At 46.3% G+C, this 27,715-nt stretch overlaps 1 protein-coding gene across 1 annotated transcript; it reads right to left on the bottom strand.

Moving 5' to 3' along the window:
* Positions 1-1,429: 1,429 nt before the first annotated feature.
* SREBP (Sterol regulatory element binding protein) lies at positions 1,430-27,619 on the bottom strand. The gene is made up of 16 exons (XM_077662543.1): positions 27,430-27,619; positions 26,105-26,388; positions 24,306-24,572; positions 22,837-23,027; positions 20,859-20,991; positions 20,632-20,755; positions 20,035-20,370; positions 18,601-19,035; positions 17,490-17,662; positions 15,892-16,057; positions 14,729-14,816; positions 13,617-13,826; positions 12,750-12,915; positions 6,303-6,464; positions 4,743-4,866; positions 1,430-2,380 (listed from the first exon to the last, which is right to left on the bottom strand). The coding sequence occupies exons 1-16, from the start codon at positions 27,458-27,460 to the stop codon at positions 2,175-2,177; spliced, it is 3,096 nt and encodes a 1,031-aa protein (XP_077518669.1). The 5' UTR covers positions 27,461-27,619; the 3' UTR covers positions 1,430-2,174.
* Between the last annotated feature and the right edge of the window lie 96 nt (positions 27,620-27,715).

Here is a 27,715-nt window from a genome sequence, read left to right as displayed (position 1 = left end):
CGGCACCCATCACCATCATCGCCGGCGTCTCACCATCTTCGTTGCTGACTCCACCTGGAACCTGGCTGGAGCCAACTGGAATAACTGGGAATTGTTCCTTAAAACTAGTTTTGACCAGTTGGCATTACATCGGACTGGTTTAAGGAACACTTTCCAGTTAGTTGGTTCCCAGTTGACTCCAAATGGAACTTGGCTGGAAACCAACTGGAATTAAATAGGAATTGTTTCTTAAACTAGTTTGACCATTTCGTGCAGCATTTCGACAATCAAGTCCTGCTGGTGCCAGTCAAATACAGATAATCGACCGAAATCGGTCACGCAACGTCAGCAACTCGCAGGTGCGAATGCAGTCCGCCTCCTGCACCGCGCGCAGAAGGACGTGAAGCAGCTTTTGTCCATGTCTTGCTTTTTCTGTAGCTTCCAGTGTGCCGAGTGAATGCTCAGAGTACCGCTGCTAAGTACCAAAGTGCATGTGTCAGGCTATTCGTAGTACAGCAATAGTACATCATTCGGAAAACTGGACACTCCACCCTGTGCCATCATACATATGTGCAACTTTATGGCGTGAAACTCGTTAACTCAGAGGTATTAGGCCACGCTTTGGTTAATTCGGACAGGCGGCAGAGCTCAAATTTGCACAGGGCTATGACAGAGCGCCGGAGATTGTGTGATGATGATGGTCAGGGCGAGACTTGGAAGTCTTACCACTACTTTACCACTACAGTAAGAGTGGTGCTGGTGTCCAACCTAAATGGAAAGGCACCCTACTGACCTCTATGATTAACAGTAGAGGTAAGACGGGATGTTTTTATTTTGTGCTGCGCTCCTACATTTTTTTTTGTTTTCGCTGAGTGTCATGGACTGTGCCTTCAGCATTCTTAGTCTCACTGCGGAGCCTGTAATCCTTTTACATTACGTCATGTGCACGAGCACAAGGTGTCCCATTTTTTTTTGTGGGGCATGTGCGCATGTGGGGCTGTTGATGCCCTCTGTCTGCACCATTTGGCAAATCTGTGAAAAATATACTTATTGCCATGCAAATTTCTCTCACGAACCAATCAACAATTATCTTTTTTCTTTTTATAAGAATTGAGGAAATGCTGATGTGGGACACTTTGTTATATTTTTTTTTCGTTCCCCTTTATAATTCGACATTCCGTTAACTGATATTTTCTCTGGTCCCGTGAAATCAGAATTAATAGGGTTTCACAGTACGTGCATTTCTTTTTTCACCGAGCTTATTGCAAATCAACAAACTGCAGTGAGTTCATCATCACGACAGTCAACTGTATTTGTATGCCAGACTGTCTCGAAGAACCAAATGCCTCCATCACAATGTGAGCTCCCATTTGCTGCATGTTTGTGGCAACGTGCTATGTGGTTTCAAAAAGTATTTCACCATTTTGGCACTAACATTTCAGGCTTCATGTAAGTGTCACTTAAATGCCAGTTTATTTCAGTATTACACATTACAAAGGCACCTTTCTTGCCAAAAATACATTTTACAATTGCCAATTATAACTTCCAGCATTCAGAATGGAACTTATTGCAAAAAAAAAAAAATGGCAATCAACATTTTCAATGTTGTGGGTAATGAATGTAAAAGGGCTAGAGGCTTCAGGAAGTTTGTGCCAAGTTATGGGCCATGTATAGTACTCGCTGCACAATATTTATGCAGACCTTCAGACTGACGGCATGATAAACCAAATTCTGTTCAACTTGATATACTATTTTACAAACATTTCTAAAATAAAACAATGCAAGCAATGAACAGAATTACACAAAGCTTAATGAAGGTGAGATGTGGTGCAGCTATGTACAATCTACTTACAGTTACAATAAACAAAATACTGTGATGGACGAAAATGGAACACAGGTGACAAAATGCACAGGAAAGAGCCATGTTTGTAACCGAGGAGTCGTCCGGCTGCTATGCAGCAATGCCAATCAAAATCAGGGCAAAAAAAGGTTTTAATGCAAAGGCAACACACACTAATAGGTTCACATTTCACATATCTATGAATATTAAGCAAGCACGTCAGTGCCGTAAACATATGGATACACAAGATTTGCAGTTGTGACATTCCTGCAATAAAAACATGTCAAACTGACCGGGCCTCTGTACTATAAATATCTCTCTGTACAATAAAATGACCAGCAAGGTGTACGGCTGCTCAGCATGCAGCGGAGGCCACAGCAGGGGCAACCATGAGCCGCTGGCACTGGTGCAGAGCCCGCCTGTGTCCCAGGGCTCCAAGGATACTCGCAGCTTCTGCGAGCATGCCGTCCTTCTGATCTCGGCTAGTCAAGGAACCCAGGTGTTTGCATGCCAGCAACAGAGCGTCTGCCTCTTCTTTCCTTGGCTCATTCTCAGTGCTCCCTGAAAACGTACATGGTCATCCAAACAGAAAAGTTACGCCATCGGAATGCAAAAAAGCCGTCCACACGCCTAACTTATAGCATTAAGGCTGAGCATTTCTACTGCTTTTTTTTTCCGCAGCCCCACTCAGGAGCCATAGCTTCATACAATACAATACAACAGAAAATTTCACGCACCGAGAGTACATGATCAACAATAAAAGATAAACATGAGAAACCACTGCATACAATAACATCATTAAAACAACTAAATAGCAGACAAGAACTCTGAAAGGGATAATGAGTAAATGTAGCCATGTTATGAATTCCTACTCTCCACAGTGTGGGAACAGATGCTATATTTGATAGCACAGTTCAACATTGGACAAAAACTCGTCTGGCAAGGAAAAACATGGCTGGAGCAAACACTCACAAAAAGGAAAAAAAAAAACTTGGCTAAAACAAATGATGTTTTGGGACCCATATGACTCCCTTGTTCACATATGAAATGAAAAACAGGTCGGCCGTATTTATACTCATGATGACTGTCGCAATAACATGCGTATGCTTCAGGCATGGGCCCACAGGTCCGATTAATACCCCTGTCACACGGAACTTCTTCACGGCCTTTGCCGTAAAGTTGTCTTATTGCACTAAAGGAAGAAAACCGAAAAGGAGCAGCGGCGCTGCTACACGGCAAATCCAAAGGAGCTAGTACGCGGCCTCCGTGAATGCCAAAAGTCACCGCTGTCTGTGAAGCGGCGCTAGTAACATTATGAAATTAAAGCAGACAATAGCACTTCAGCTAAGAGGATAAGAGTGGTTTCGTTTATGTTGAAAAAAGTAGCTATCACGATAATAAACGAGCGTTCTTACGGTGAGAAAAGGATATTTTGAAACAAAAGTTTCTTTTTTTTTCATCGTTCCCCGTCCGACCACGGTAGGCGCACTTTTCCGTTCGGCTCTTCGTTGTGTGTGAGAAGCGTGCTTTGCTGCTTATGTCCTTGTGCGTATTTCAAAGAAATTAGGTTGTGCCTGGTTAGCGTGCTGCCGTAATCATGAGCGGCGAATCGCAAGACATTAGAACGAAGTGTGAAATTGCCATGAAGAGCAAACGAAGAAAAAACAGCAAAGCGAGAAGTGCAAGCCTGTATAAGTCGATGCGGCTGCTGCAAAGCGTTCAAGTCGTTTCTTAGCACTGTAGATGTCTTAAGTCATAGCCTCCTCTACGGTTAAGTGAACTGTGACGCAAAATTAACCATTAAATAAGATAAATGAGATATTTTTTACGTTTTGAAAACTAAAAATTGCGTCAATTTTTTTCTTTGAGCTCACTGGTTGGCACTGCCATCTGGGTTGCTCCTTTAAGCAACTTTCTGACAACCGCCTTTGTGGCTACGGGCCTTTTTTGCAAAGGTCTCGACGCTTTGCCGTGTAGATGCACGTCACGCGCCTTTGAGGCAAAGGACCTTAATTCCTAAGGCCTTACAAGTGCCCGTGTGACAGGGGTATAAGTGCGTGCGGCGTTGACTGCATGTGGAATGAATGACTCTGCGAGTCGGCGCGATGATGCTTTCTCGGTGGCAATGATTGTGGCTGAGTCTCAGGCAATAGTGAGTTTGATGTTTCTGTGCTGATCTGTCAACGTGTTCAGTTCAGCAGGCCTCTTTGCAATGCCACTTTTGACGCTCCTTTCGCCACCATCTGTAGTTCCCAGATTTGCTGATTAATTATTTTTTTTAACCCAGTTTTCTTTCTATTTGCAAGTGTTTGTTCTACAGTCATGCATCTGAAAGTGTTAGTACGCACAAAAATAGGTTGAATATTAAGATTCTGATGGCTCCTAGTTGCTGATGGTGCAGATAACGAGATATGATTACCTTCCTAAAGACAGCAAGCAGAATGCAATATACAGTGCAGAAGCTTCAAGGATTCCATTTTCTGATCGGATGAGACCAGACAAGTTTAGAGAGGACAGGGTACATGAGAGTTAGAAATGATAAGTCATAGCGGCAACAGATGAATCTTAACGCTTTCTGTTGAACAGATCCAATTTTATTAATTTCCTACTGCTTGTAGTGTTGCAGACATTTGAAGCATATTCGAGAATAGGGCGGATTAGAGTTTTGTACACAAGAAATTCGATCTCTAGAAGACCTTGATAGTGTGCACATCAGATTATAGTATACTGATGTTGCAGCAACTCTGCAACACAATTACATGAAAGAAGTAATAAAAAGTTTTTAAGCACATGTGAGGCCAAGAACTTGATTATGTGATCCTCACATCAAACAAAATATAAAAAGGTCTTTATATGACAGATAACAGTTGACCAGGGATGCCAAGACACCACTGACACTAGGCTAGGCAATGTGCACACCCACCTTTAGCGCAGACAACGGATGGATAATGTGAAAGACGCCTCCGTAAGCAACGGTCCAATCCCAGCTGGGTCTTCACAGGGTTTGCCCCAGCCACAACACGCTGAGTGGCTTCATACAGGTGTAACTGTAGAGACATGAAAAGTTTTTGCTTTTACCAGATTGTTCACGGAAGTAGCAAGTGCATTTGAAACTGTACAATCTCGATAAGATTACAACTGATACAAATTTCCCAGTGATAAAAATTTGTAGAACTCCCTCGGCACAGTGCACAATGTGCCGAATTTCTTATGTTCCAAACACACTCTCGCACCACTATGGATGGTAAGAATGTGCAATCCATGACCGCACCTTCGAGCACGACGTGCTGCCTACACTCAGCTGTCGTCACTATCACCAGTTGCGTGGTAAGCGGTGGCTACTAGACGTAAATGAACTCCGTCAGCTGTATACAGATCTGCGTGAATACATTTCTTATGCTTCAGCGTATAGATTTCGTTAGTTTTGGATGATAAAAATATTTTTCGCGGCCCCGTGAGATTAATATCTTCGAGACTCTAAAGTGATGAGAAAACAGATGACTGAGTGGCGAGGCAGAATGAGTATACCAATAAAACAGGGCAAAGGCAAAAATAGATTCCCTCACAACCACCTGGGGAAAGTAGCGAGCTGGCAAACCAGCACTCCTGGCAACCAGTCAAGCAAAGAAAATGTGTGCCGACACGCTCAAACCATCAACAATCAAAATGTTCCTACACGTACTTTTACAGCAACAGCCATTAAGGGCACATTTTCTGGTACTGCTGTGTTGTCTGAACACAATGATGTCATGATTGACAGCACAATGACATCACATGCAGCGAAGATGACAAATAACAATGAATAACTAATATTATAGTTACTGCCGCAAACAGCTGATGTTGAATCTCTCATTACGCAGTGGTAAGCACCCTGTGAGGTTTTTCCTCCTTCTGGTCAGTATGTTTCCAGATCATAAAACTTCTCAGCAAGTACCATATTTACCCAAATGTGGCGCGACCATAAGTGTAATGCGAGAATTGCTTCTGCAGGCGTGAAAGAAGAAAAAAAAGTATACGTATGTAACACGAGGAACGAGACCACAGCATACGGAAAATACTGTAGAAGTTTATGAGGGGGTGAAGGTTTCACACATCCCTTCTTTTTCAAGAGAGACGTGCGAAAGATTCTCAGATAAGATGAAGATAAATGTGCAGCCTCACTGTATCGTCACTGCATCTAGGGGCCGAATGAAACTTCTTCCTGTGGCCGAACTGCGCAGCGAGCCATGCCTCCAAAACATCTGTGAGACAACTCTTAGCAGCAATGCAAATATGCTAGGAAAATAACTTTACTAGAAACATTAGCACTGGACTTTAGCACCTGAGAGCAACCACAGCTTTCTGGTGCTTTAGTTTGAATGAGGTAACATTTACAGACAGTCAAAGATATTATTTCTCTCTCCAAATCACTGCTAATCACTGACCTTAACTATACACAAGAAAGCTTTAGAAGATAGGCTGTAAGCTGGCAGCAACTGCTCACCTTCAGCTGCAGTTCTGGGGAGTTCTGGGCCAGTCGCCGGAACAGGGCCAGATCACGATGGAAGCCATCCGTGTGAGGCCCCGATGCGGGGGCTTTGCCACTGCGCTCCCACAGCTCGGCTCGGGTTTGCAGTAGCCACTCGCAGCTTGTGGTGAGAAGCACCTGCCGTGAGATGACCATCCGTAATCAACAAGATGAAAGCAGAGTAGCTCATCAAATTAATATGCATTTGTCATCAAGGAAAAAAACTGTTGCATGGGCACACCCTATCTGGTCCAATAATAATACGGCCAAGCGTTTTCACAAATATTTTGACGCATAAGACATGTTAATGGTGAATGAAAACAAGCATTCCAGCTTTCATATACACATCTCCAGTTCTGAATATGAAGTAAAGAAATAGGTAGACTCCCTTTAATGATACTAACCTAAAAGAACCATAACAATCTATTTTATCAGAAGTTTTTTTTTTCTAAATAATATTTATTAACTCAGGGCATAAAGGAGGTATGTAATGATAGTTTAACAAAAAGAACGGGTGAATTGATGAAAAAAGGTTGGCGATCTGATGAAGTCAAGGAGTTAGTGATGATGCAGTCCCTGCGTCCAAGCAGTATATAACGAAAGACTGGTCGGCGAGAGACACGCTGTCACCAGGTGCCGGATTCTCGTCGGCTTCAGCACCGAGCAAGCCCCCAATAGGTGGTGGATATTGGCCCCAATATCCCGGGATTTGCAGACAGGACACCCAGGTGAAATATAAACCTTGAAACTGGGGCTACTTTCGAGTTTCGGCAGCAGTACAACCTCAACCCAGATCCTCTAAAGCGCAAAGAACATCTTAACAGAAGTGCCCCCTAAAAGATATGGAAGCATGCTATGTGTGTCCAAATATGTTTCGCAAGAAAACTATATAAAACTGCAGTTGCAGGGAAATGATAATTGCAAACAGAACATTTACTGTATTATGCATGAAGTGAGTTGAAGACTGAGAGCATCACGCAAGAGCACATTATCCTACATGAAAATGGCAGTGTTTGAGTTTTCTTTTTTTCCACCGTCTCATTTCTCCTCTTTCTCCCTCGCGGCGACTGCTATTGGTGTGTGTTCTTTTCAGAGTTTTGCTCTCAAAAAGTGCCATGCGAACACCTCATGAATGCTGCAAAAGTTTGTCTTAATCGAAGCACATGCAAATCAGATTGTGTTTAATAGTAAACCTTGTAAGAAACCAACCAAACGGCCTTGCGTTGCTCATCTTGTCCCATTATAACCGAGTTCATCTTAACAGGAGTATACAGTAAAACCTCGTTAATTCAAAATCGCTTAATTCGAACTTCCGGTTAATTCGAACTGACGGCCGGGTCCCGGCAAAGCCCTGTGTATTTCAATGGGTCAGAACTCCCGATAATTCGAATATGCCGGTATCCACGTCGGTTAATTCGAAATAGGCGCCGATGGCTGGCATTGCTCCTCGCATATAGAAGTCACCTCGTAGCAAATACAATGCGCTAAAAATTTAAAAAAAAATGCAGAATGATGAGAAAAAAAAATAAGCCAGCACGCATGAGGTGAGACGTGAATTTCGTTGCCTGGACCAACCCTCCGGTGCATGCCGTAGCAGGTTTTCGCTGCCGGAGCGTCGAAGCATTGGCTTGTCTATTTTTGGCTGACGCGCGGTCACACGGGTAGCCACCCTACCGCGGGCGCCGCCTATGCTCCGGCCACGGTGGCTCCGGCGCAAGCCGTTGCAGGTTTCCACTGCGCCGAGGCGGTCGTGACCATTGGAGACGCACGCGACCATGGAGTAAGGAAGTACTCGGGAGAGGCGGTTACGTTTACGTCACATTTTTTTGAAGCCGCGCTTTTTTTCTGATGGAAATAAACGTTTCAATCAAGCGGGCCTCCCCTCCCCGTTCACTCACTTCCCTCTACTTGGGCGCCGTCCCAGCGCGCCTGCCCATGCAGCAGACACCGCCGCTGCGCCCAGCGTTCTATTGGCTGTGCCGTCGGCTAAACTCTCCCAGTAGCCCTTGCGAGAATGCGTGACTTCCGGTACCCTTTTTTTGTGCAGCTCGGGAAGCGAAGACCCGGCCCCTCTTGCGCCTAGTCTTTGTTGCCGCGGTGTCTAGCGAAGTTTGTGTTGCGTGATATTCCTCGTTTGTTTGGTGTCTCGCTGGTGACGTCTCATCGACTGTGCCAATCATGGCAAACCGAGGAAAGTACTCCGCAAAGGATTTGAAGACGAAGGTGGAGATATTACAGGAGGTCAAACGTGGTCTCCTAACAAAGACAGCGATCGCAGAGAAGTTTGCAGTCAAGAAATGCACGCTGTCCACATACCTCAAGAACAAGGACTCGATCTTCAATGCGTATCAAAAAAAGATGGAGCCCTCGCGGAAACAACTAAGAACATCGGCTCATCCAGAGATGGAGGATGCTGTAATGGCATGGATTAAGGACGTTCGCAGCAGGAACATTCCACTAAGTGGACCAATAATTGCCGCAAAGGCAGTGGACTTCGCCAGCCAGATAGGCATAAGTGACTTCAGCACGTCGGAAGGCTAATTGTCGCGTTTCAAGGCCCGTCAAGGACTTACGTTTAAAAGCGTTTGTGGAGAGGCAGCCGCAGTCGATGAAGAAACGTGTCAAAATTGGATCTCAGGTCAACTAAAGGACTACCTTGCCGATTACTCGCTCAGCGATGTGTTCAATGCAGATGAAACCGCGCTTTATTTTAAGTTGCTGCCGAACAAGACTGTCAGTTACAAAGGCGACACGTGTTCAGGCGGGAAGAGAAGCAAGGAAAGAGTGACGGTGTTGGTGTGCGCAAACGCGACTGGCATGGAACGGTGCCGCTTGCTAGTTATAGGCAAAGCAGCGAAGCCTCGCTGCTTTAAAGGGCTAAAAACTCTCCCTGTTGATTATACTTTCAACAGAAAGTCGTGGATGACGCGAGCAATTTTCACGGATTGGCTGCGCACACTCGACAGGAAGTTCGCGACACAGAACAGGAATGTTCTGTTGTTCGTCGACAACTGTTCAGCCCATTGCGACATCAGCAGACTGAAGGCGATCCGTCTGGCATTTCTGCCGAAAAACACTACGGGTGTGCTGCAGCCTATGGACCTTGGGGTTATTAAAAACCTCAAAACACTGTACAGGCGCCACCTCCTAGAGCGGATTCTTGTGTGTATGGACAGCGGCAAATCGTACGACGTCAATCTCCTCGGAGCCTGCCACATGCTGGCAACATCGTGGAATGCTGTCAAGGCGGACACAGTCGCAAACTGTTATCAAAGTGCGGCTTCATTGAAGGCCCAGAAGCCTGCAGCACGGCAGAGCTGGATGCTCAGTGTGATGACTCCGTCGCGCTGCACCCTGCCTACGCTGCTTTATCGGAGGGTGTTGACTTCCAGAGCTTCGTAGGCGTTGACAGCGGCGTGGAGACATCGGGGCCGTTAAGCGATGCCGAGATTATTGAAGCGGCCTGCGGTGACCAGATGCCGCACAACTCGGGCGCGGTGAGCACAGCTGACAGCGACGACGAGTCCGACGGAGGCGACGATCCATTGCCACCCCCGAGTGCATGTGAAACAGCGTCAGCACTCGATCTGGCTGCGCGCTACTTCTCCGCCGATGATAATTCGGACGCTGCGTTGGAGCTGTTGGGCAAGTTGCAGACGATACTTGTCGAGTCACGGCAAAGAAAACGAAAACAAATGCGCATCACCGATTATTTTTCTCTTTGATATGCTTTGCCAATCTGCTGTTAATAAACATGTTTTTGAAGCATAGTGTCATATTTAATCATTAAGCTTGCTGCTTACGCAAATGCATTTTGATGTTAGCTCCAACCGCATAAACAAGTTAACTTTATTTCCTTCGATATTCAGGCTCTATGATTTTAATTCGCGCAATCGCCCGCCGCAAATGTGTAGTAGCGCGTAGTAAGAGATAACGATCTCAGATATGCCTGCTTTAGCTTCGGCCCGTGCTGCCGGGCGTGATGGCCGCTTTTTTTAGCGCCCGCTCGTTAATTCAAACTCCGCTTAATTCGAACAATTTTCCGGTCCCCCTCGAGTTCGAATTAACGAGGTTTTACTGTACTATATTCTGAAGGAATGAGAAGCTTGCCACTTCACAAAGTGCATATGAGAAACAGAAAGAGCAAATTCACAAGATTTTAAGTTTTTAAGTTTAAGAACATTTAAAAGGCCAAAAGAATCATTAACATTACCATTACAGACTCCCAACTTGTTGATAGTCATTCTCTCGTTTACTTAGCAGCAAATCATAGGAGGCCTGCAGTGTAAAACGTAAATAAAGAAATTCTGACAACATCTGCAATTGATGATAGTGAATTTTTTTTATGGTGCAAAGGCATCTGAGACCAAAGAGTGCCATAGCACAAGGTATTCTTCGTTTGCTCAAGGTGGGATCAAAAACCTATTTCCCAAGCATTTCACCCTGATTAAGCCGAGCACCAGGCCAGGGTAAGCTTGTACCCATTGTATCAGCGGTGGGTACCCGGCGGCACTGGGGATCGAACCATGCACAGCTGGACCACTGCAGTCATACCTCAATATAGTAAAGAAGGAAAAAAAAAATGCAACAGTTTGATAGAGCTGAAATTTGTAATATCAAATTCTGTCAAAAATGTGCGCAAGCGCAATGCAGTTTAGTCATGAAAGGACGGCAACTCAGGCAATATTTTTCTGAAAAAAAAAATTTTATTTTGAAGGGCTTGTGGCAATTCCAGAGGCCTAAAAAAAAACGATATCAGTTAGGCTATCTTCCCAGCATTACAGCGATGTAGTGTGCAAAACGGTACGCCAGAGCAAAAGTCAGCACCTTTTTCACCGCATCCATGCAGCCGAAATCAGCGCAGGATAGCTACAAACGTCCATGTCACTGCTTCCAGGGCGCTGTCAACATGCACGAGAGGTGCAACATGCGCTGAGCGCCTGGCAATCCTCCATGCTGCTTTATCTTCCGTTGTGCTGTTGAGCGTGAGATAAAACCCTGAACCTTGGTGCGAACGCTTACTGCGCCAGTGCCAGTCTCCTGAGTAGTGCGGTGAAGCCTGTCATCCGAGCGAGCCAAGCTTGGTGCTGCGGTGTTCAATATATCCGTTTTATTTAGGGCCAGACCCGTTCGATATAGCCAAAAATTCAGGCGGGCACATTGTTGACCTAAACTGCGGTGAGGCGAAAGCCTTTAGCGCGGTGTTGCTGCTTGTGTCACTGTCGTCCATTAGCGCGCGCACACTTGGTTGCTGGAGACACAGGAGAGTGTTTAGACGGCATCCTTCCAGATCGGCATTCAAGAGGCATCTGACAAGGTTGCAAGGTTGTCTGGGGAGCGCTCCTCTCGAACGATGGTGGCGTCACTCAGTGACGACGTAACACGCATGCGCAGTAGGCTGAAGCATAGGTGCATTGTCTGCTGGTAACTTGCGCATGCGCAGTGCATTATCGTATACTGAATTACCAGTTACGACATACTACACCAACCACTACTACCACTCATTTATTAATTAGCCAATTAATTAATCACTAATTGACTCATTACTATTTGACTAATTACAGATTAACTAAGCACAGTTAGTGCCCTATACATACAGCTAAGACATACTACACCACTGATGACGTCATCAGTTCGATTTACAGCTATAGTGTGACACTTTTTGCCTCGCTGGCGAGTCATGAGCTTATAAAGGCTCTCGCCTAGCCGAACCTCGTTATAGCAAACATGCAAAAAATGGCAAGCAAATGGCAAAATCTTGTCAGCAATAAACAGCGTGTTGTCAGAAGTGCAACAACGTGGAGCGATGACGTGGCACTGGCCTTGCAATTGCACTGCAGAAGCACTGCACTGTTTGCACTAGGCATGCAATGCAACTACAATGCACTGCAAAAGCAGGCACTCTTCACTTTGGCATCCTCCTTCGGTGAGCTTGCAGCATATATAGCTCCACATCAAAATGCCACAATGGCAGGCACTGCATTCAGGATTTTACACACACTCAAATGCGGTGGTCACCGACAACAAATTAAACAGACACTGAGGACAGATTAACATATTCAAACGTGCAAAGATGCTTCTTTCACTGAAACCTGAGCTTTTATGAGCTAGAAAAGACTACAAGAAATAAAGTACACGTGCCGCCATCACCAGCCAATTTCGCAAGTAGACTGCAATGTGTGAAGACACATTTTTTTTCCCCAATCCTGAAGGTTGGGCTACACTGTTATTCGCTTTTAACTGGTGACCATGGAATCTTTTTCGGTGAAGTCGAGAGTTTGAATAAACTGAGGGAAACAAAGCGGAAAAATTTTGAAGCGAACACAAATAAGGCGATTTCTGTCCTGTCAGAGTCCCTTCGTGTGTGGTCATTTTAGATGTCAGTAAAGGACGTGCAAATATACAAGGCAGAAAAGCACTTGCCTGCGAAGTAGCACTGGCCAGATGCCTGGGATGGCTGGCGCAATCCCACAAGCGTGTGCTGGCCCGGTTGCAAGCGTTGAGGGTATCACGCGCAGATGGCTGCTGCGCAGCCAGGAGCCCCTTGCGTGCCATCATGGCAGAGGCCACCGCCCGGGGCAGTGGGTCCCTGCAGGATGAGAACAATAACGTCCATGCTCCACCACTCTGTAACCCAACATGCCATGCATAATGCAAAAGCTGCAACGAACCAGAAATCTTGAACTTTTTGTCTTTCCCCAGGAGAATGAAAAGGCAGCAGTAGATATGCTAGCAAATCCCCCCTTCCCTCCTCCTCCTGCCAGTAAGTGCACCTGCCCCCAAGACCACTTTGATGGCATAATGACAGTCAGCCCATTTTCAGGAGCCCTCAAATGTCCCACATGACTCTGAGACTCAAGCCAAGTGGATACTATTCTTTCTGCTCACCAGGAAGAGGAAGTTTTCCATTATGACATACTATGTTGACACTGTTCACATAAAAAAGGTTCGGAAAGCAGCAACAGATTAACAAGGCGATTATTGAATTCATCTCACTCGATACACGGGTCTGGATGCATTACAGAAGGGAGTGATAACAACTATAAATAGAAATGCAGCAAGAGACATTATAAAAGTCTAAACATTGATATTTAAATAATGAAATATTTAAATTTCCACAATTTATCTAAAGCTCGAGTGATAAACCTGCTTGGTGAACAAGTGCTTCAACCTAATGCAATGACCTGCTTGCACAAACCTCCTGGTACATAGCACATCTGTAGCATACAGGTTATAATTTCACCTCTACTCCCCGCAACTGCCAGTTTCCATAAGAATATCAGTGCTCACGTGTGGTCGTGCACAATGCGCAGAGCAGCCTCAGCCTGGACGCACTCCTGAAGGGCCTGCTCACCACGTGCCCAGAGCAGTGCCACTCGAAGCAGCGCCGCCCACCACAGGGCAAGTTCATCCCGCTCAACAGCACCCATGGCACTGACACCACCCTCGCTGGCACCCTCCAGCAGCTCCACCAGGTGCAGAGCATCGGGCCCACCTCGGCTACAGTGGGGTACAAAAGAAAAGCACTTCCACAGCCGCTTACACAAGCAGCATCAAGTGCACCAACAAGTGGCACGCAAGTGCTGTGGCTAGCACGTGCTCAACAGACACTGTTAGGCCAGTGGGTCACTTTTCTACTGGACAACAGCAGCGCACACAGACGAAGAAAACAGGCATAAATCCTGACTTGCAACACAACAATTCATGACAACACTTTCAACACCCTTCACTGCTTGTAAAGACTTGAGCAGCTAGAAACCAAAGCTGCCTTTATCCGCTAATTAAAAGGACTTTGGAGCGGTTTTGAAAGTGGATATCAAATGCGTGCATTATGTAGAGTAAATGCTGCTGAACGTGCATGTCTACAAAAGGAGCAGATAATTTAAACATTATAACAAATTCCCATTCCCAAGCGTCGTGGCGACCACCAGCGCTGGTCTTTTGCACAAATCATGCCCTGCAGCGACATCTGCCTTTTCGATATCAGTCGCGAGGGGGCTGTGGATGGCTTTCCAAAAAATGCGAGGATGCTCGTAGGTGAAGGAGGTGGGGGTGCAGCTAGCTGGAGATGCTGCCCTGTCACTCATTTCCAATCTCCCCTCTATTCTTCTGCTTGGGGGAGCCAGTGCCCCCCCCACGGCCCAAAAAGCAAGCAACTGAGCCGGAGAGGTGGGCACAGTTTTGGCCTGTAGTCTTTCTCTGCATTGTACTGCTGGTATCCCTGTGCACATATCCATGAAGAATGCAAATAAAATTCAGCTCCCAACAAGAACTTGTGTTGTATCCACTTTCTTTCGTTTGCCCGTATACTTCTGTGCTGCTGTAGACCAAAATTTCAAGTCCCTGCAGCAATCTGACACACTGATGGTAACGCAAAAGGAACTGAAATAGTTCACACAAACCTTGGTCTCCCTGAAGCAGCAAGTGCAGCAACGGCTCTGTGCAGCACGCGTTCCCGGTACAGCTGTGAAACAGCCGCAAGCAAGGAGCCTGCAAGCCAGCAAGCACCCTCTTGAATGTGATCAATCTTTTGATGGGAGCCCGTATGAACGGGTTTGTAACACAGAAAGAGGCTGTGGCACCAACCACCGGTTAGAAAGGAAATCCCAACGTATCCTGTCGGAACCAACTCGGTCCCTTATTCAGACATGACTAAAGGCAGCAAACCTCACGTTTCTTTTGTGGTCACGTGACATAAACCATTCTAGCAGATTGAGGGCAGAGATCCTGGAGCCGGTTTATGTTCTTTTGTGTGCCGGATGTGGCATGATTCAAGGTGAAGCCTCCGAAACCTTTCCTTAATGTGCCCATTATTTATGAGCGCACAATATTTATGGGTCACTGATGACCCATAAATATTTCGTGCTATTTCTAAAGTACTATGCACTTTTAGACTTCTTACACCATGAAGAATTTAGTCAAAGAACACAGTTTCAAAGTAGGTAATTAACAACTATGCTACGAAGCAATGAATTTTGGTGCGACAGTTAAGATAATGGTTTCGCAAGTCCTCTTCGGAAATCATGCCAAACTTCCCAATAGCTGCAATCACTTGCAAACGTCCTCAGTGTTGAGATGTTTTTGGGTTTCAAGGTCATTTTTTTTTACGCTAGAAGTGGCAGCAATTGTCAGGATGATGTCATAAAGTCTGGATATAGTTTGGACAATGAACATCTCAAGAAACCAGATTAAAACATCAACTGCTGCCCATTGGGAGGCACAGCTTTCAGCCTGCTGCCAGTTTACCACATTTTTGTGCTTCCTAAGAAGGAATCTCCTGGCATGGGCATCACAAAAACAGCCTTATCGAACACACTTGAACCAACATTCCCAAATGCTGGGTTAACCTCAGCAAAAGCCATACAGCCCTATATGCAGTACATGAATGAATGAATAAACAAGTGCAACACAGGCATCATGAATAAAGTGGGCAAGCCTTCACAGCACAAGTTGCTCTAGCCTATGTTGCTTGACAGTTCAGGTTTGGTTGCGGAGATTATTCCTGTAAAAGTGACGAGATAATTAAAGCAGCTGGTGCAATGCATCTCAAATGAGAAACACTCACAGCTGTCTGCCCTACGAGTCATCGCATCCTCTGATGGCCCCTGCAGTGGAATCCACTCTCGGCTGAGAAGGAAACTGCGGCCATTCTCCTCAAAGACCCACTTCAACTCAGCAGGCACCGCATTCGGTGAGGACCAGACACGGCGGGCACGGAAGAGAAGAATCCTCTGGAAACGGCGGCAGAAAGGAATAAGATTCCAAATGTACAAACTACATGCAAACAGTAGACAAAGTAACGAGAGGATGAGAGAGGTTACTACAGTAAAACCTCGTTTATTCGAAAATCCAGATTAGTATTCGAAGTGCTGGCTCGACCACGCCAACGCCATGCAAGTTTCTGGTGTCAGATGCTCGCTAATTCGGACACTACAGGTCTTGCACTGGTTAATTCGAATGGGCTCCCAAAGCGAGGCCACATTAAGGCATGATCAGTGTGGCAAGAGATCGTCGAAATAGCCCTACTCAAAACCTGAGCTCCAAGTTGCACAGTCGCTCGCTCCGCAGCTCTTTCACATGCGCAATGGCAGGCGTGACAACAAACAGGCAGCCCTGAATTAGAGAAAAATCTGACCGCGTAGTTTCGGTTTCACTTTTCTGAGCTTCACGCCAGCGTCCAACGACGGTGGCTCGATCAGCCAGCATCAGCCAGCAGCACCTAAGACAGCCGAGCACTTTTTCGGATGCTGGCTGACTGGCCCACTGCTGGTGTTTTCTCCCCCCACCTCCTTTTTTTTCTTCGCTGCTTGGGCATCGGTTCCTTCACTTGCGTCCATGTGGTTTCGTTCTTCTAGTGCGCCGAAACTGCGTGCTTAAAACGTGACACGCAGCTGTTCGTGTGGTGAAGCCTACTCACACATGACTGTGCCTTTTATGATAGGTCTGACAAGGCAGCGGTGGAACTCTACCACGCTGCACCGTGACAGATGCAGGAGGCCCTTATGATTACGGAGCAGTCCTGCTTCGGTACTCCCGACAGCATGCATGCAATAAAGCACTGATAGAAACCCGAAAAACAGTCGCGCTGTTCTCATCTTAAAAACAGGAAACTCTTACCCAGTCTTTTACCGGATAAATCTACTATGCTGTCAGCAATTTTTGGCTATTTTCTGAGCCATTCGATAATTTGAGCTTTTGGATAATTCGAACATTTTTACCGGTCCCTTGAAGTTTGAATTAATGAGAGTTTACTGTAATACTGAACAAGAATGGGAATGGGAAAAGAAAAAGACGTACTGCATTTTAAGCACATGACATTCAAGTTGACGTCCAGAATAAAAATGTTTTCCGGGACAGCACCCCACACACCTATTAAAGGTGAACAGCACAGCTACAGCCATGAGCAACAACTGCACCGACTGAGAAAGATGAATGCCTAGTTCTGAATTCCTTTCATCTGTAACCTTCGCTTAGGCTCTCACTCCACGCTATATTCACACATGCCGACCCACACTAGCCTCCCTTGCACATCATGCTGGAACAGGCAGCACGTGTGCAGACAGCATTCACTCGATGCAATGCAACTCAGACCCATCAGAAGGGATGCTGGCCCACCACCTGCTTCTCAACAAGGAAGACCACCAAAGCCGCAAAGGTGCTCACAGGGGCAAACAGGAGTCGCACGTGGCAGCAGTCAAGCAGACGCATTGCAGCCCCCAAGTAAATGTCGCAGAGGAGGCGAGGACCCAGTCTTTCCGCACCTGCCACCTGGGCCCAGTTGACAGAAGCCAGGGCATGGGCCACACCTTGCCAGCGCCCCCAGGAGGACACGTGACCTGCACCCAGTGGGCCACAACAGCACTTGGAAACTAGCACGGAACAGCTCAACCATCCTCTAATTAGCCGTTCTCAAAAACGGCCAAAATACATAAAAATGTGCTACTCCACCATTCCTCTTGTGCTCTCTCCCACTGCTTGTCCATTTCATTGCGATCACCGGACATGCTGAAGGAATGTTATTTATTCACCAATTTATTTGTGCTGCGACATCACTCATTTACCGCATCGTTGCATGACCAGCATGTGCTGCATGTGTGTGACCTGAGCACAGAAGTAGACAATCCTTATAAGTAAGCGTGTGCGGTCATGGTTAAAATGTCACTGTAGGCTGGCTCTTGCACATATGCATCGCAGTCAGTTTCACATTCGTTTGAATGAGTTTAACACGTATTAAACTAGCAAATGATCCATACATGCCAAAGCGCACATCACACGTCTCAACCCATTGCATGGCGTGCCCACAGAGAGCTTCATCCCATTTGAATTATTTTGGTTCCACTACACGTTGCATTTTACGTGAGAACACGCCACAAATCAGAGTACAGGCGACATTGTGTTGGTCTTGCGATGATGCAGTAGCATCAGTGATGCCACATCACAATTAAATTAGTAGAATAAATTATATTAGCATTGCGACTGCAATGAAGCATGCGAGCAGGAAGAGAAAGTACACACCAGAAGCAGCGGCAACAGATGGTCTCCCCACGATCCTTTGTGTTGACTTTGGAATGCACCTCACCCATTTTATTTAGGATGTATAATAGCCTGGATTGCACAACAGCCATGATCTTACAGCCACATCAATAATTTCAGCCAAACATCGGCCAGAACAATTACAAAGTTCCCACTTCCAGGCCTCCTCATGGTGGAAGAGGTGTTCCGAGAGCTTCTGCGCTCCTATCCAGTGCAACATGCATTGTGAAATGGCCCTCACCCAGCAGGTGCAGCTCGCTGAGCTGGTGGTGAACCAGTGCCAGATGGGCGGCCGTGCGTGCACGCTGCGTGGCATCCAGTTGCCATCCGCCCGTGGCTCGGCGTTCTAGCCAGAGGCCCACACGGGCCGACTGCAGCAGCTGCCGCAGGGTCTGCCAGCCCACCGCGCAGAGGGCCTCAGGCAGGCTCCAGCTGGAAGACTGGCCCAGGGCACCCAGGCAGGCCGCCAGCTGCTCAGCCGCACGCCGAGGGCGCCCTTGGGCCAGGTCGGCGTCAGCCTGCTTGCGGTGCCTCCAAAAGGCCGCGCTAGCTTTGCCCTGGGCCTGGGCCAGGCCGTCACCGTAGAGCAATAGCCGCCCCAGACAGGCCACAGTCACCAGAATATTTAGTAACCATCCCAGCAGGGACATGGGGGAGACACCGAACCACGTGCTTTCTGAAAAGCCAAAGCATAAAAGAGCCCATGTAAGGACTTAAAAGTAAAAATCAAAACCAACATGGTCAGATCTATATTCCAATGCATGTTTTGCTAAACTCAAATAATGCCAGTCATGCTTGGCAACACATTTAAGTGACTGAGACACTTTCCTACAGAGCAACAGAAGGTGAGAAAGAAAAGCAAACAGCATGCCAATGGCTTGAGCTCTTCCAGCCATTGCCAGCAAAGAAAAATGTGGCAACTATAAATGCTTGTCTGCCGCCATGTGATCAACGACAGAGGATAAGAAATACAACGGCATTTTACAAACAACGCTAGTATGCTTGCAATATGCTTAACCATATACGTACTGTGAAACCTCATAATGGCGTACCTCACTAGACCGTGGAAATACTAAGTGCAAAACATCAGTACGCCTTAAACGAAAACAGCTGGAATATACGCCTGGCCAGGTAAAGGTTGTACTGCATTTTAGGCACATAAGCAACCAAGGCTACCATGTGCCAAAAGACCTGGTAAAGGATGAGGCCCGAGGCATTCAATGAAGGAAGGAAGGCACATGCTGAAGCTTTCACTAACATAGGCCTGAGGCAACCTCACAGCCACAAATGCAGCCTTGAAGGCACTTAAACTGGGCCCCAACTGTTCTACTGGGCCCTGTACTTGGGCAAACAGGAGATGCAGGTCTAGAGCACATGCAATTTCTCCTATGGTAGGCGTCGGGCTGTCTTAAACTTCCTCATCAGAGTTGCTTGTGTCTTGCATTGTATTACATTTCACCAGTGATAGAGCAAAATGCCACTACCAGATCATGCTACAGAAAATTCAACTGCACTGTCTATGTCTCTAAACACGCAAAAGGCAACAGTTTCCACAGCACCTTCCCACAGCAAAACTTTCTGTGAAGAGCCCTTCTCGGACATCGTCGCTAGTGCTGGTCAACGCTTGTGGGAAGAGTTTAAAATTCGCATGCGTGTGCTGGGCATCATCACTCACCAGAGTCGCCTTCCTCCGAAAGAATGGAACGGCCTGCTGCAGCCGAGGAGGACAGTGTGTAGGCATCGCCCTGCCGACCTGCCAGCAGCCAGCCGAAGGGGTTGAGTGCAAAGAATGCAAACGTGAAGATGCAGAGGGTCATGCGTGATGTATGCATCATGGCACCCCGCAAGGGAAACTTGGACTCCAGCGGACTCTGGGGTGGTGAGGGTGGCTCCGAGCTGCTCGTGTCCTCCAGCGCATGGTCCGGAGAACTCATGTCCGAAGACGGTGGAGTCATGGCCTCCTGGCTTGCTTCGGCAACCAGGGCCTTCTGGTCCAGCAGCACATCAGCCACTGGATTACAAGCAGACCAGCGCAGTTCCTGAAGTTTAATACTACTGCAGGCCAAAACCCTCTCACAGCATGATCAAAGCCACCCAGTCAGACTGAGCAGACTGAGAAACCGGACAGCTGGGACCTTACCTAGACTACAGGAACAAAATAAGGTTCTCCATCAAGTATTGGCACAGTAAAACTAGTCAGAACTATGAACTGAACAGAGGCTGCAACTTGAGCAGGCAGATACAAGAGAGGTGAGGTTTGTACTAGGCTTACCTGTGGCACCTGTCTGTTGGACAGCCATCTTAAGCACAAGGTTTTCCTGCTTCAGCTTGGTATTGACATTTTGGAGGTAACGCAAGTAGTCTATGGCCTTCCTCAGAACGGCGGACTTGTTCAACTGCCAAGAGAAGCAACAATGAGAAGTGTTGTGTTGACACCATGTGCAGCATGCAGCTGCTCCTAATGTATCACAGGGGGGCACAACCTAACAGGACACCTACCTTTGCTTCGGGTCCAACAACTATGTTCTTAAGTTCAACAATCTTGTCATTGATGCTGCTTCGGTAACGTCGTTCAATAGCGTTATGGGCATTGCGCTTCTCCCCCTTGTTAGGTGGTTTGACTGTTACCACTCTGGAACGCAAACAAGAAATGTGAAAATCATTCATTTGTTCAAACACAACTGTGACTCATTGCAAATGCACATGCTACAGGACAGTGAAGGCTTTGATTCACTCATAAACAGACAGCGAAGGCGGAACTGCTGGGCAGCTACAACAAGAAACATTCAGTTTTCCGTACTTAACTACAGTCACTGATTACATTTTGTAGCGACAGCTACATTACGGTAGCATTTCGAGCCTTCAGCGAGGCGGCGCCGCCACCCTGTGGCTGCGCTGCCACGTGGTTGGTCACGTGACCAAGTTCCACTCGGCCAGCTGTAGCTATCGCGTCACTCCAGGTTTAACCAAAGCTAAACCACCGCCAATTTTTTGAAGCCAGTGGGACCCAAATAACAATGGAACTGTTTTCTCAGAGAAATTAAGTGCACCCTGTACTAGGTTTTTTCGTAAGCAGTGAATGAAAGGCATGCAATGAATAAGGCCCCTATGATACAACTCTTCGTTTTTTTCTACTTTCTTTTCCAGAAAAAATTGGCATCAATTTGGGGGGAGAGTTCATTAAGTGGGAAAAAAAGTTTCGACAGATTTTTTTTGTGAGTCAAAACTTCATATCACACGTCTATCTGTCCACCTATCCATCAGCCTTTCCGCCCGTCCATCCATCAACGAAAGCACGAGGTCAGCCGTGTTCATATTGCCAGTGTTTAGCATCACGTGCTTCGAAAGGTGTTTGCTGTATCACGGTGCAATCCGACGATTTTGTGGTAGTCGACGGCGCCGGCCGATCACGTCAATATAAAGACATGTTGAACAACAACCCTGAAGGCCAGGTGTAACTTTTTATGTGAAGTTAAAAAAAAACTTATGGGACAGTTACAGATGAATGCCTAATGTGAATGTTTAAGCGTTAACTATGGTTTGAGAGGAATTAGGCTTTTCGCTTACGATTTTGAGTTCGCCAAATTGCTTTGGGGCCTGAAGGTCTAGTTTCCTCATAGCATTTCAATATAGAGGATGTTTATAGCATTCTTGTTTAAACTGCTATGCTCCTCAATTTTGCTGGAGTGCTCACCGGCTTTCTAAGCATACACTAGAGCAGCTGGATGCACAGCAGTGCACCCAGCAAGTCACTGCGGGCAGCACTCACTTACAACGTCTTGGCGATCTGCCAAGTTTGCACAGTGAGCCATCCCCACAGGAACACTTGGCAAAAATATAAACATGCCGTGATGTTATCCACACACAGAATCTTGGCACGCTGCCAAGCTCTACCCTGCTGACGGCTAAAAAAAAAAATTGACAAAAGTGGGGGGTGGTTTCATCATGCAAGTGGGTCTATTACACGAGTAAATATGGCAAGTTGTCATATCCCTGCAAGCGTTCCACTACAGTGTGGGAACTTTCTTTCTCATGCTTTCTGCATTGCTGTCACCAGACAACTCAGACACTTAGCAGCTCTTCTATTGCGTTAGCATACAAATATGCCCTAACAGCGATTCTAAGATAAATTTTAGGAGGAAAACTGACAATGTTTGAATGCACTCGTGAAGCACTCATGGAACACAGCAAACAATGTGGTTCCGCGTGCTGGTCCTTCTAGACTAGCTTGCGGCGTTGCGGTGTCAATTCATGAATTGAATATTGTGAATACCCGTGCTTTTACTATATGTAAGTTTACTACAGTGAGGTTCCACTGTCTCCCAATTATTGGTCAGTGGCTGTAACTTGACTGAGGGAAGCTGTCAAGAGCTGCATTCAAGAGCTCATTTATGATCTCAAATATGGCCTTTGCATAACAAATACCTGCTTTCATCTACAATCACTGTGTTAGCTGTTCCGCATCATACACACACACCTGCTCAGCTTGTCAGCTTCCAAAACAAGCGGGATACCCGTGGCAGAAGTGGCAGCCAAGAGAGGGGCTGCTTGGGGAGCTGTCGCGACCATAGGTGCAGGTGAGAGCGGAGTGTAGGCCAGGATGCTGCCAGCTGTGTTGGCTGTACACGTGTTGTCCTTCACCAACTGCTGCAGCAGCATCTGCTGTACCTGCACCATCGAACAGAATTGGCAAGGAACAGCAATGCTAAGATTTCAACTTGTTGCTTCTTTTTGCAGTAGCATGCACAAAACTTTGGCAGACAAAGCAATGGGATCGCAATCATTGTGTCCTAATCAAGCATTGGCCAAATCCCCAATCAGGGAAATTCAGTAGGAGCAACAAGCTCCATGTGGAAAGGTGGCACCGGAGGGGTGTGCAAGTCATGAGGATCAACGAGCCAGTGATAGACACAAGCTGCACGACTGACTGTCCACAAGGGTTTGACGTGCCATCCCACAATTCACAAGTAAGAACAATGCCATAGTGATGTTGATTTGGATAGGTCCAATAGTTTTAGTCAGTCTCGCTTTGCACAATTCAACAAATAAAATGCGCGGCTGCAGTAATCCTCGTGAGCATGAAAAGGAACGCCACGGCCCTTCTAGTGGTAGAAGAATTTGTGTCAGCCCCCCTCTCAGGTGTTTCCATATAAAGGGTACTGTCAAAAATGTGTGGTACTTCTTGACTGCACAGATCCTGGTAGCATAGCTGCATGCCATGAAAGGCCCACATATGCATTCGAGCTCACTGCTAACACTGCAATACCATATTTTTCAAGAATGGGCAAAACTGTAGCTGCAGCTCTGTTCAACTACAAATGCCCTGGTCATGCACAGCCTCAACTGCACATGTCAATATACATCTACAGACAAGAGGCAGTACGTACAGCACAGTCACTGCTAAAAGTATAAAGTAAAATTACATTTTTTTCAGGCTTAAACTCAAGACTTCCATAAATACAAAGATGGAAGCCCACAAAAAAAAATACCTTACTTTGAAGTCAAATACTTCAAACAACTAGCAGAAATTAATTGGATCACCACTAAAGTTGTGCCTTCTTAATTTCTAAGGATTCACCTCCTCTTAATGTTGTGAGCCTGCTATATTAAATGCAGCCTGTGCACTGCTCCTCACAGATCACAAAGCACCGTGCAGTGCCTTTTTTACTTTCCCACTTCCACTTCCAATAGAGATTCCAGTCAACAAAGATGCTTTAGTTTGTAACAGTGTAAATGGCAGGCTAAACTAAAACAGCAATCATAAAACAGCAATCATTCAGCTGAAACGCACGAGAGAGCAGAAGACCACGTTTATGTGCCCTTTCACAAGTGCCAGCCTTAACCTTCAGCAGCAGAGAGAAAAGAACTTCCACAACAGAAGCCACACGCAAGCTAAAAATAAGGAGATGCGCTAGATGACAATGGTTGGGGGGGGGAGGACGTCACCTTTTGGGTGGGCAGCTGTGAAAGGCGGCTGATACGTTGCTGCTGCTGAGTCTGCTGCTCCTTCAGTGCGGCCAAGAGTTCGGCCACAGAGGGCATGGGGTTGGGCTGCAGCGTGGCCACCCGTGGTGCCACCGCCTGGTGTGAAAACGGCCGTACCACTGTCACCTTCTGGGGCTGCCGGGTGGGGGCAGCAGCAGCAGCAGCCGTTGCTGCTACTGCGGCGGGCTGGTTGTGCGCCACTGCCGTTGTTGCTGCTGGGATGCACACCTGTTGAGTACAACACGGCTACCCGTTAACACCACAGTGGAAGCCTCCAGCACCAGGCTTAAGCTATGCAGATCCCAGGATTCACTTCGTGCCTTACGTTTCGGGAAATATAAACCATCTCAGGCAAGAAAAATAAAGAAGCTGACTGCACATTCTATGCACTAACCCGACTCGCAGAAAATCCGATTTTACCCTATTTACTCGCGTTATGAAAAAGTGCAATTTTTTCCCCCCTCACACAATGAAAGTGCATGCCATATTTTAGCATGCAATCTACTGATGATGATAGCGAAAGCTAGCAGGAGCCCTTTTTGAAGCGCCAAGGCAACTATGCAATAATATAAAGCACAATTTTTCGAATGTCCAGACTACTATATCTCACCATACAGAACGAACAGCCAATAAAACTGCTTGGCAAGGAAACATGCAACCAAAAGAAACCAAGTCTGGTTGTTTCTGCCATATTACGGATTGCATAAACTTGTTGAGGTTAGACTTCGCGCTGAATACTGAGAGTTGTGCTAGAGTGAACTCTCGTTGCCCTGTCTTTAGAGAGCACTACGGGCCACTAAGTTAATTAAACCTGCGGATTTAAGATAAAAGTTATTGACTATGTCCTCTAGCACGTAAAATTGTAATTGTTTTTTTTTTGAAGATAAGTTGAGCTGGATGGATCATTTATTTATTCAATAAGTGCACTTTTCATCCAGTTTCTACTGCTTCAAATTTTTTCTTTCTGAGTATTTTACTCTGCGTCATGAATGCATTCACAAATTTTCAGAGACTTTCTGAGAAAAAGTGCATTACTATGCGAGCAAATGTGGTAATTCACCTCATGAAAAGGGTGGCTCAGAGCTGTGTTTCAATTTAGTAAGATAATAATGTCACAAGGTGGTGACAACACCGATGAATGAAGGAGCAGATCAGAGTGGCACTGAAACAACTCTTTACTGGGCTGACATACGCCCACAAAGAATTAAAGCAGCTCGGCGATCGTCAAAGAACTGAATCCTCGCCACTCTTAGTAGCACTCAATTTAAAGCTGACAAAGAACTTCTCAGATAAGGCCTCAGAGAATCTGCAAATCTGCTTATCAGAGAAGCAGATTTGAATGACTACCATTCTCCCAGATAAATTTAGTTGCATCTCGTGTCACAAACAAAATGATAAAGTGGCTTGCCAATGGCTCTGAGCATAAAGAAACAAATTTTACAAAGGTTTGCGGCAGTATGTTTTGAGACCCTCAAAACGTGCACAACATGATGCTGCATTGGCAAGTATAGCATGCTTACTATAAGAAGACGTTCAGAATGCCCGTCTACAGAACTTGACCTCTTGTACCAGTTTTTTTTTTTTTAACCAAGCCAAATGGTAGAGAACCTCTCGCTGGCCATTTATCCTCCAGCCTGACAACTTCATTCGAAGATGCTCAGGTTGCCTGCACCCTAACATTTCATAAGAAATTCTGTGGTGTGCTCTTCATCTATTAGAATGTGAACAGGTACTTGTGACAAGCCCGAAGGCAAATGCACCTTCTGTGGTTGCACGACCAGCGTACGCTTGGGGGGTTCCTGGATGGGTGCTGTCACATGGAGGATGGTAGGCACCCCTTGTTCACTTGTCAAGTATGAGTTGGGGTTGGTCACCAGTCCATCAGTCAGGGGTGTTTCTCCCTCGAAAAATTCAAGGTCCAAGTCCTCCTCTTTGATGCCCATGAGTGCCGGGTCATCCGGCAGCATCGGCAGGCTTCCCAAAAGATCATTGTCAAAAAGCTCAGAGGACCCGATGAGGGACTCGGGCATCAAGTTGAACATGTCTGGAATGAAGAGAATTTCCGAATTCCATATTTGTTTACAAAAAGAAAAAAAAAAGTCCCATAAATTGAACCCAAAGACTGTCATGAGAACAGGTACTTTTCAACAGTAACAAACGGGGTCGTATCTAAGCTTTCTTTTTTCTTTATTTTGCCCCTTCCTCATTGGCAGCGCGGCCGCCGGTGACATCCAAGGCAAACAACGTCGCTCCCTGGCTCCGTTAGCAAAAGCTGGGGCTGACCACTGGTAGAGGGAAAGGAAAAGCATAGGCCCTTTGTACTCATATGATTGTTTGATGCACTCATTCACTGCAGTGCTGACGTTAGATGACAACTCTACAGAAACACAGAGTACGTTGGGACTCCGGTATTACATCAAAATCACTCTTCAAGAGTAATTCCTCTGTGCAGTACAGCAGATCCTATTTAAATAAATAAAATAAAAATGCGATAATGTTTTCTTCTGTGAGCACAAGCAGAGCTCAGTGCAGTGTGCATGCTCCGGCAGATGCTTACAGGGCGCACACGCACCGTAATCGGCGAATATTCCCGCCACAACAATGAGCTGCGCAGAACGAAGGTGGTGCTGTCTACTCGCATTGCAGCGCTCCATTTGTTCAAGATGCGATGTAAATAGTACTTACTAGCAGCTAGAGTCCTTTAGTGCATGGTTCTGTTTATACTTAACCCGAAACTTTTAATAGCAGGTTACTTGGTTTTTATTACACTGACGACACGTATCACATATACAATGTTGCAGCTCATTCTAAAAACATCCGGCCTAAATTCCTTCCAACATTAATGAACAGAAACGCAGCAAGATAACAGTGATGAAACAAACATGCATCAAACTAGCACCAGCAACGCGAAGTACCCAAACAACGATTGGCATAGCAACTAACCAAACATGCCTCACTCGCCGCGTATCGTGTGTTTGCTACAAGTTTTCCAGTTCTCCAATAACGCCACGAAAGGCTCGCACTCTAACACCGTCTTGATCAAAAGACAGTGCAGAGATGCTCCCCGAGTGACAACGATACGCACCATCGATGTCCGAAGGGGATGTGGAGTCCATGGCATTGTATTTCTCGCGTTCCCTTGCGAGATGCAATAATACCTCAGATAAATCAACTTAATTGAAATATTTTTTCACGGACGCAAGTCAGCACCAAAGCGCACAGCACACCGCTTACACTTCCGACATGAGACCACGAGAACTCGACCAATGGAAAGCACGGCACCGATCGGGTGATTTGACGTCACCAGTATGCCCACTTTCGTCATGCAGCAGTTTATTTGTAAAGCTTTACAAACAAAATAAATTTTATAA

Source organism: Amblyomma americanum, chromosome 4 (genome assembly GCF_052857255.1).
Source record: "Amblyomma americanum isolate KBUSLIRL-KWMA chromosome 4, ASM5285725v1, whole genome shotgun sequence".
Taxonomy (NCBI): domain Eukaryota; kingdom Metazoa; phylum Arthropoda; class Arachnida; order Ixodida; family Ixodidae; genus Amblyomma; species Amblyomma americanum.
This window is presented reverse-complemented; position numbering and strand designations above follow the sequence as displayed.

Excerpts from the sequence above, each read along its gene's own strand:
- SREBP (XM_077662543.1), bottom strand. The coding sequence starts at position 27,460 with ATGGACTCCACATCCCCTTCGGACATCGATG. Across the intron at positions 19,036-20,034 it reads TTCGGAGGAAGGCGACTCTG|AAAGCACGTGGTTCGGTGTC; the intron begins GTGAGTGATGAT and ends TTGGCTTTTCAG. Across the intron at positions 6,465-12,749 it reads TGGCCAGTGCTACTTCGCAG|GTGCTTCTCACCACAAGCTG; the intron begins GCAAGTGCTTTT and ends ATCTCACGGCAG.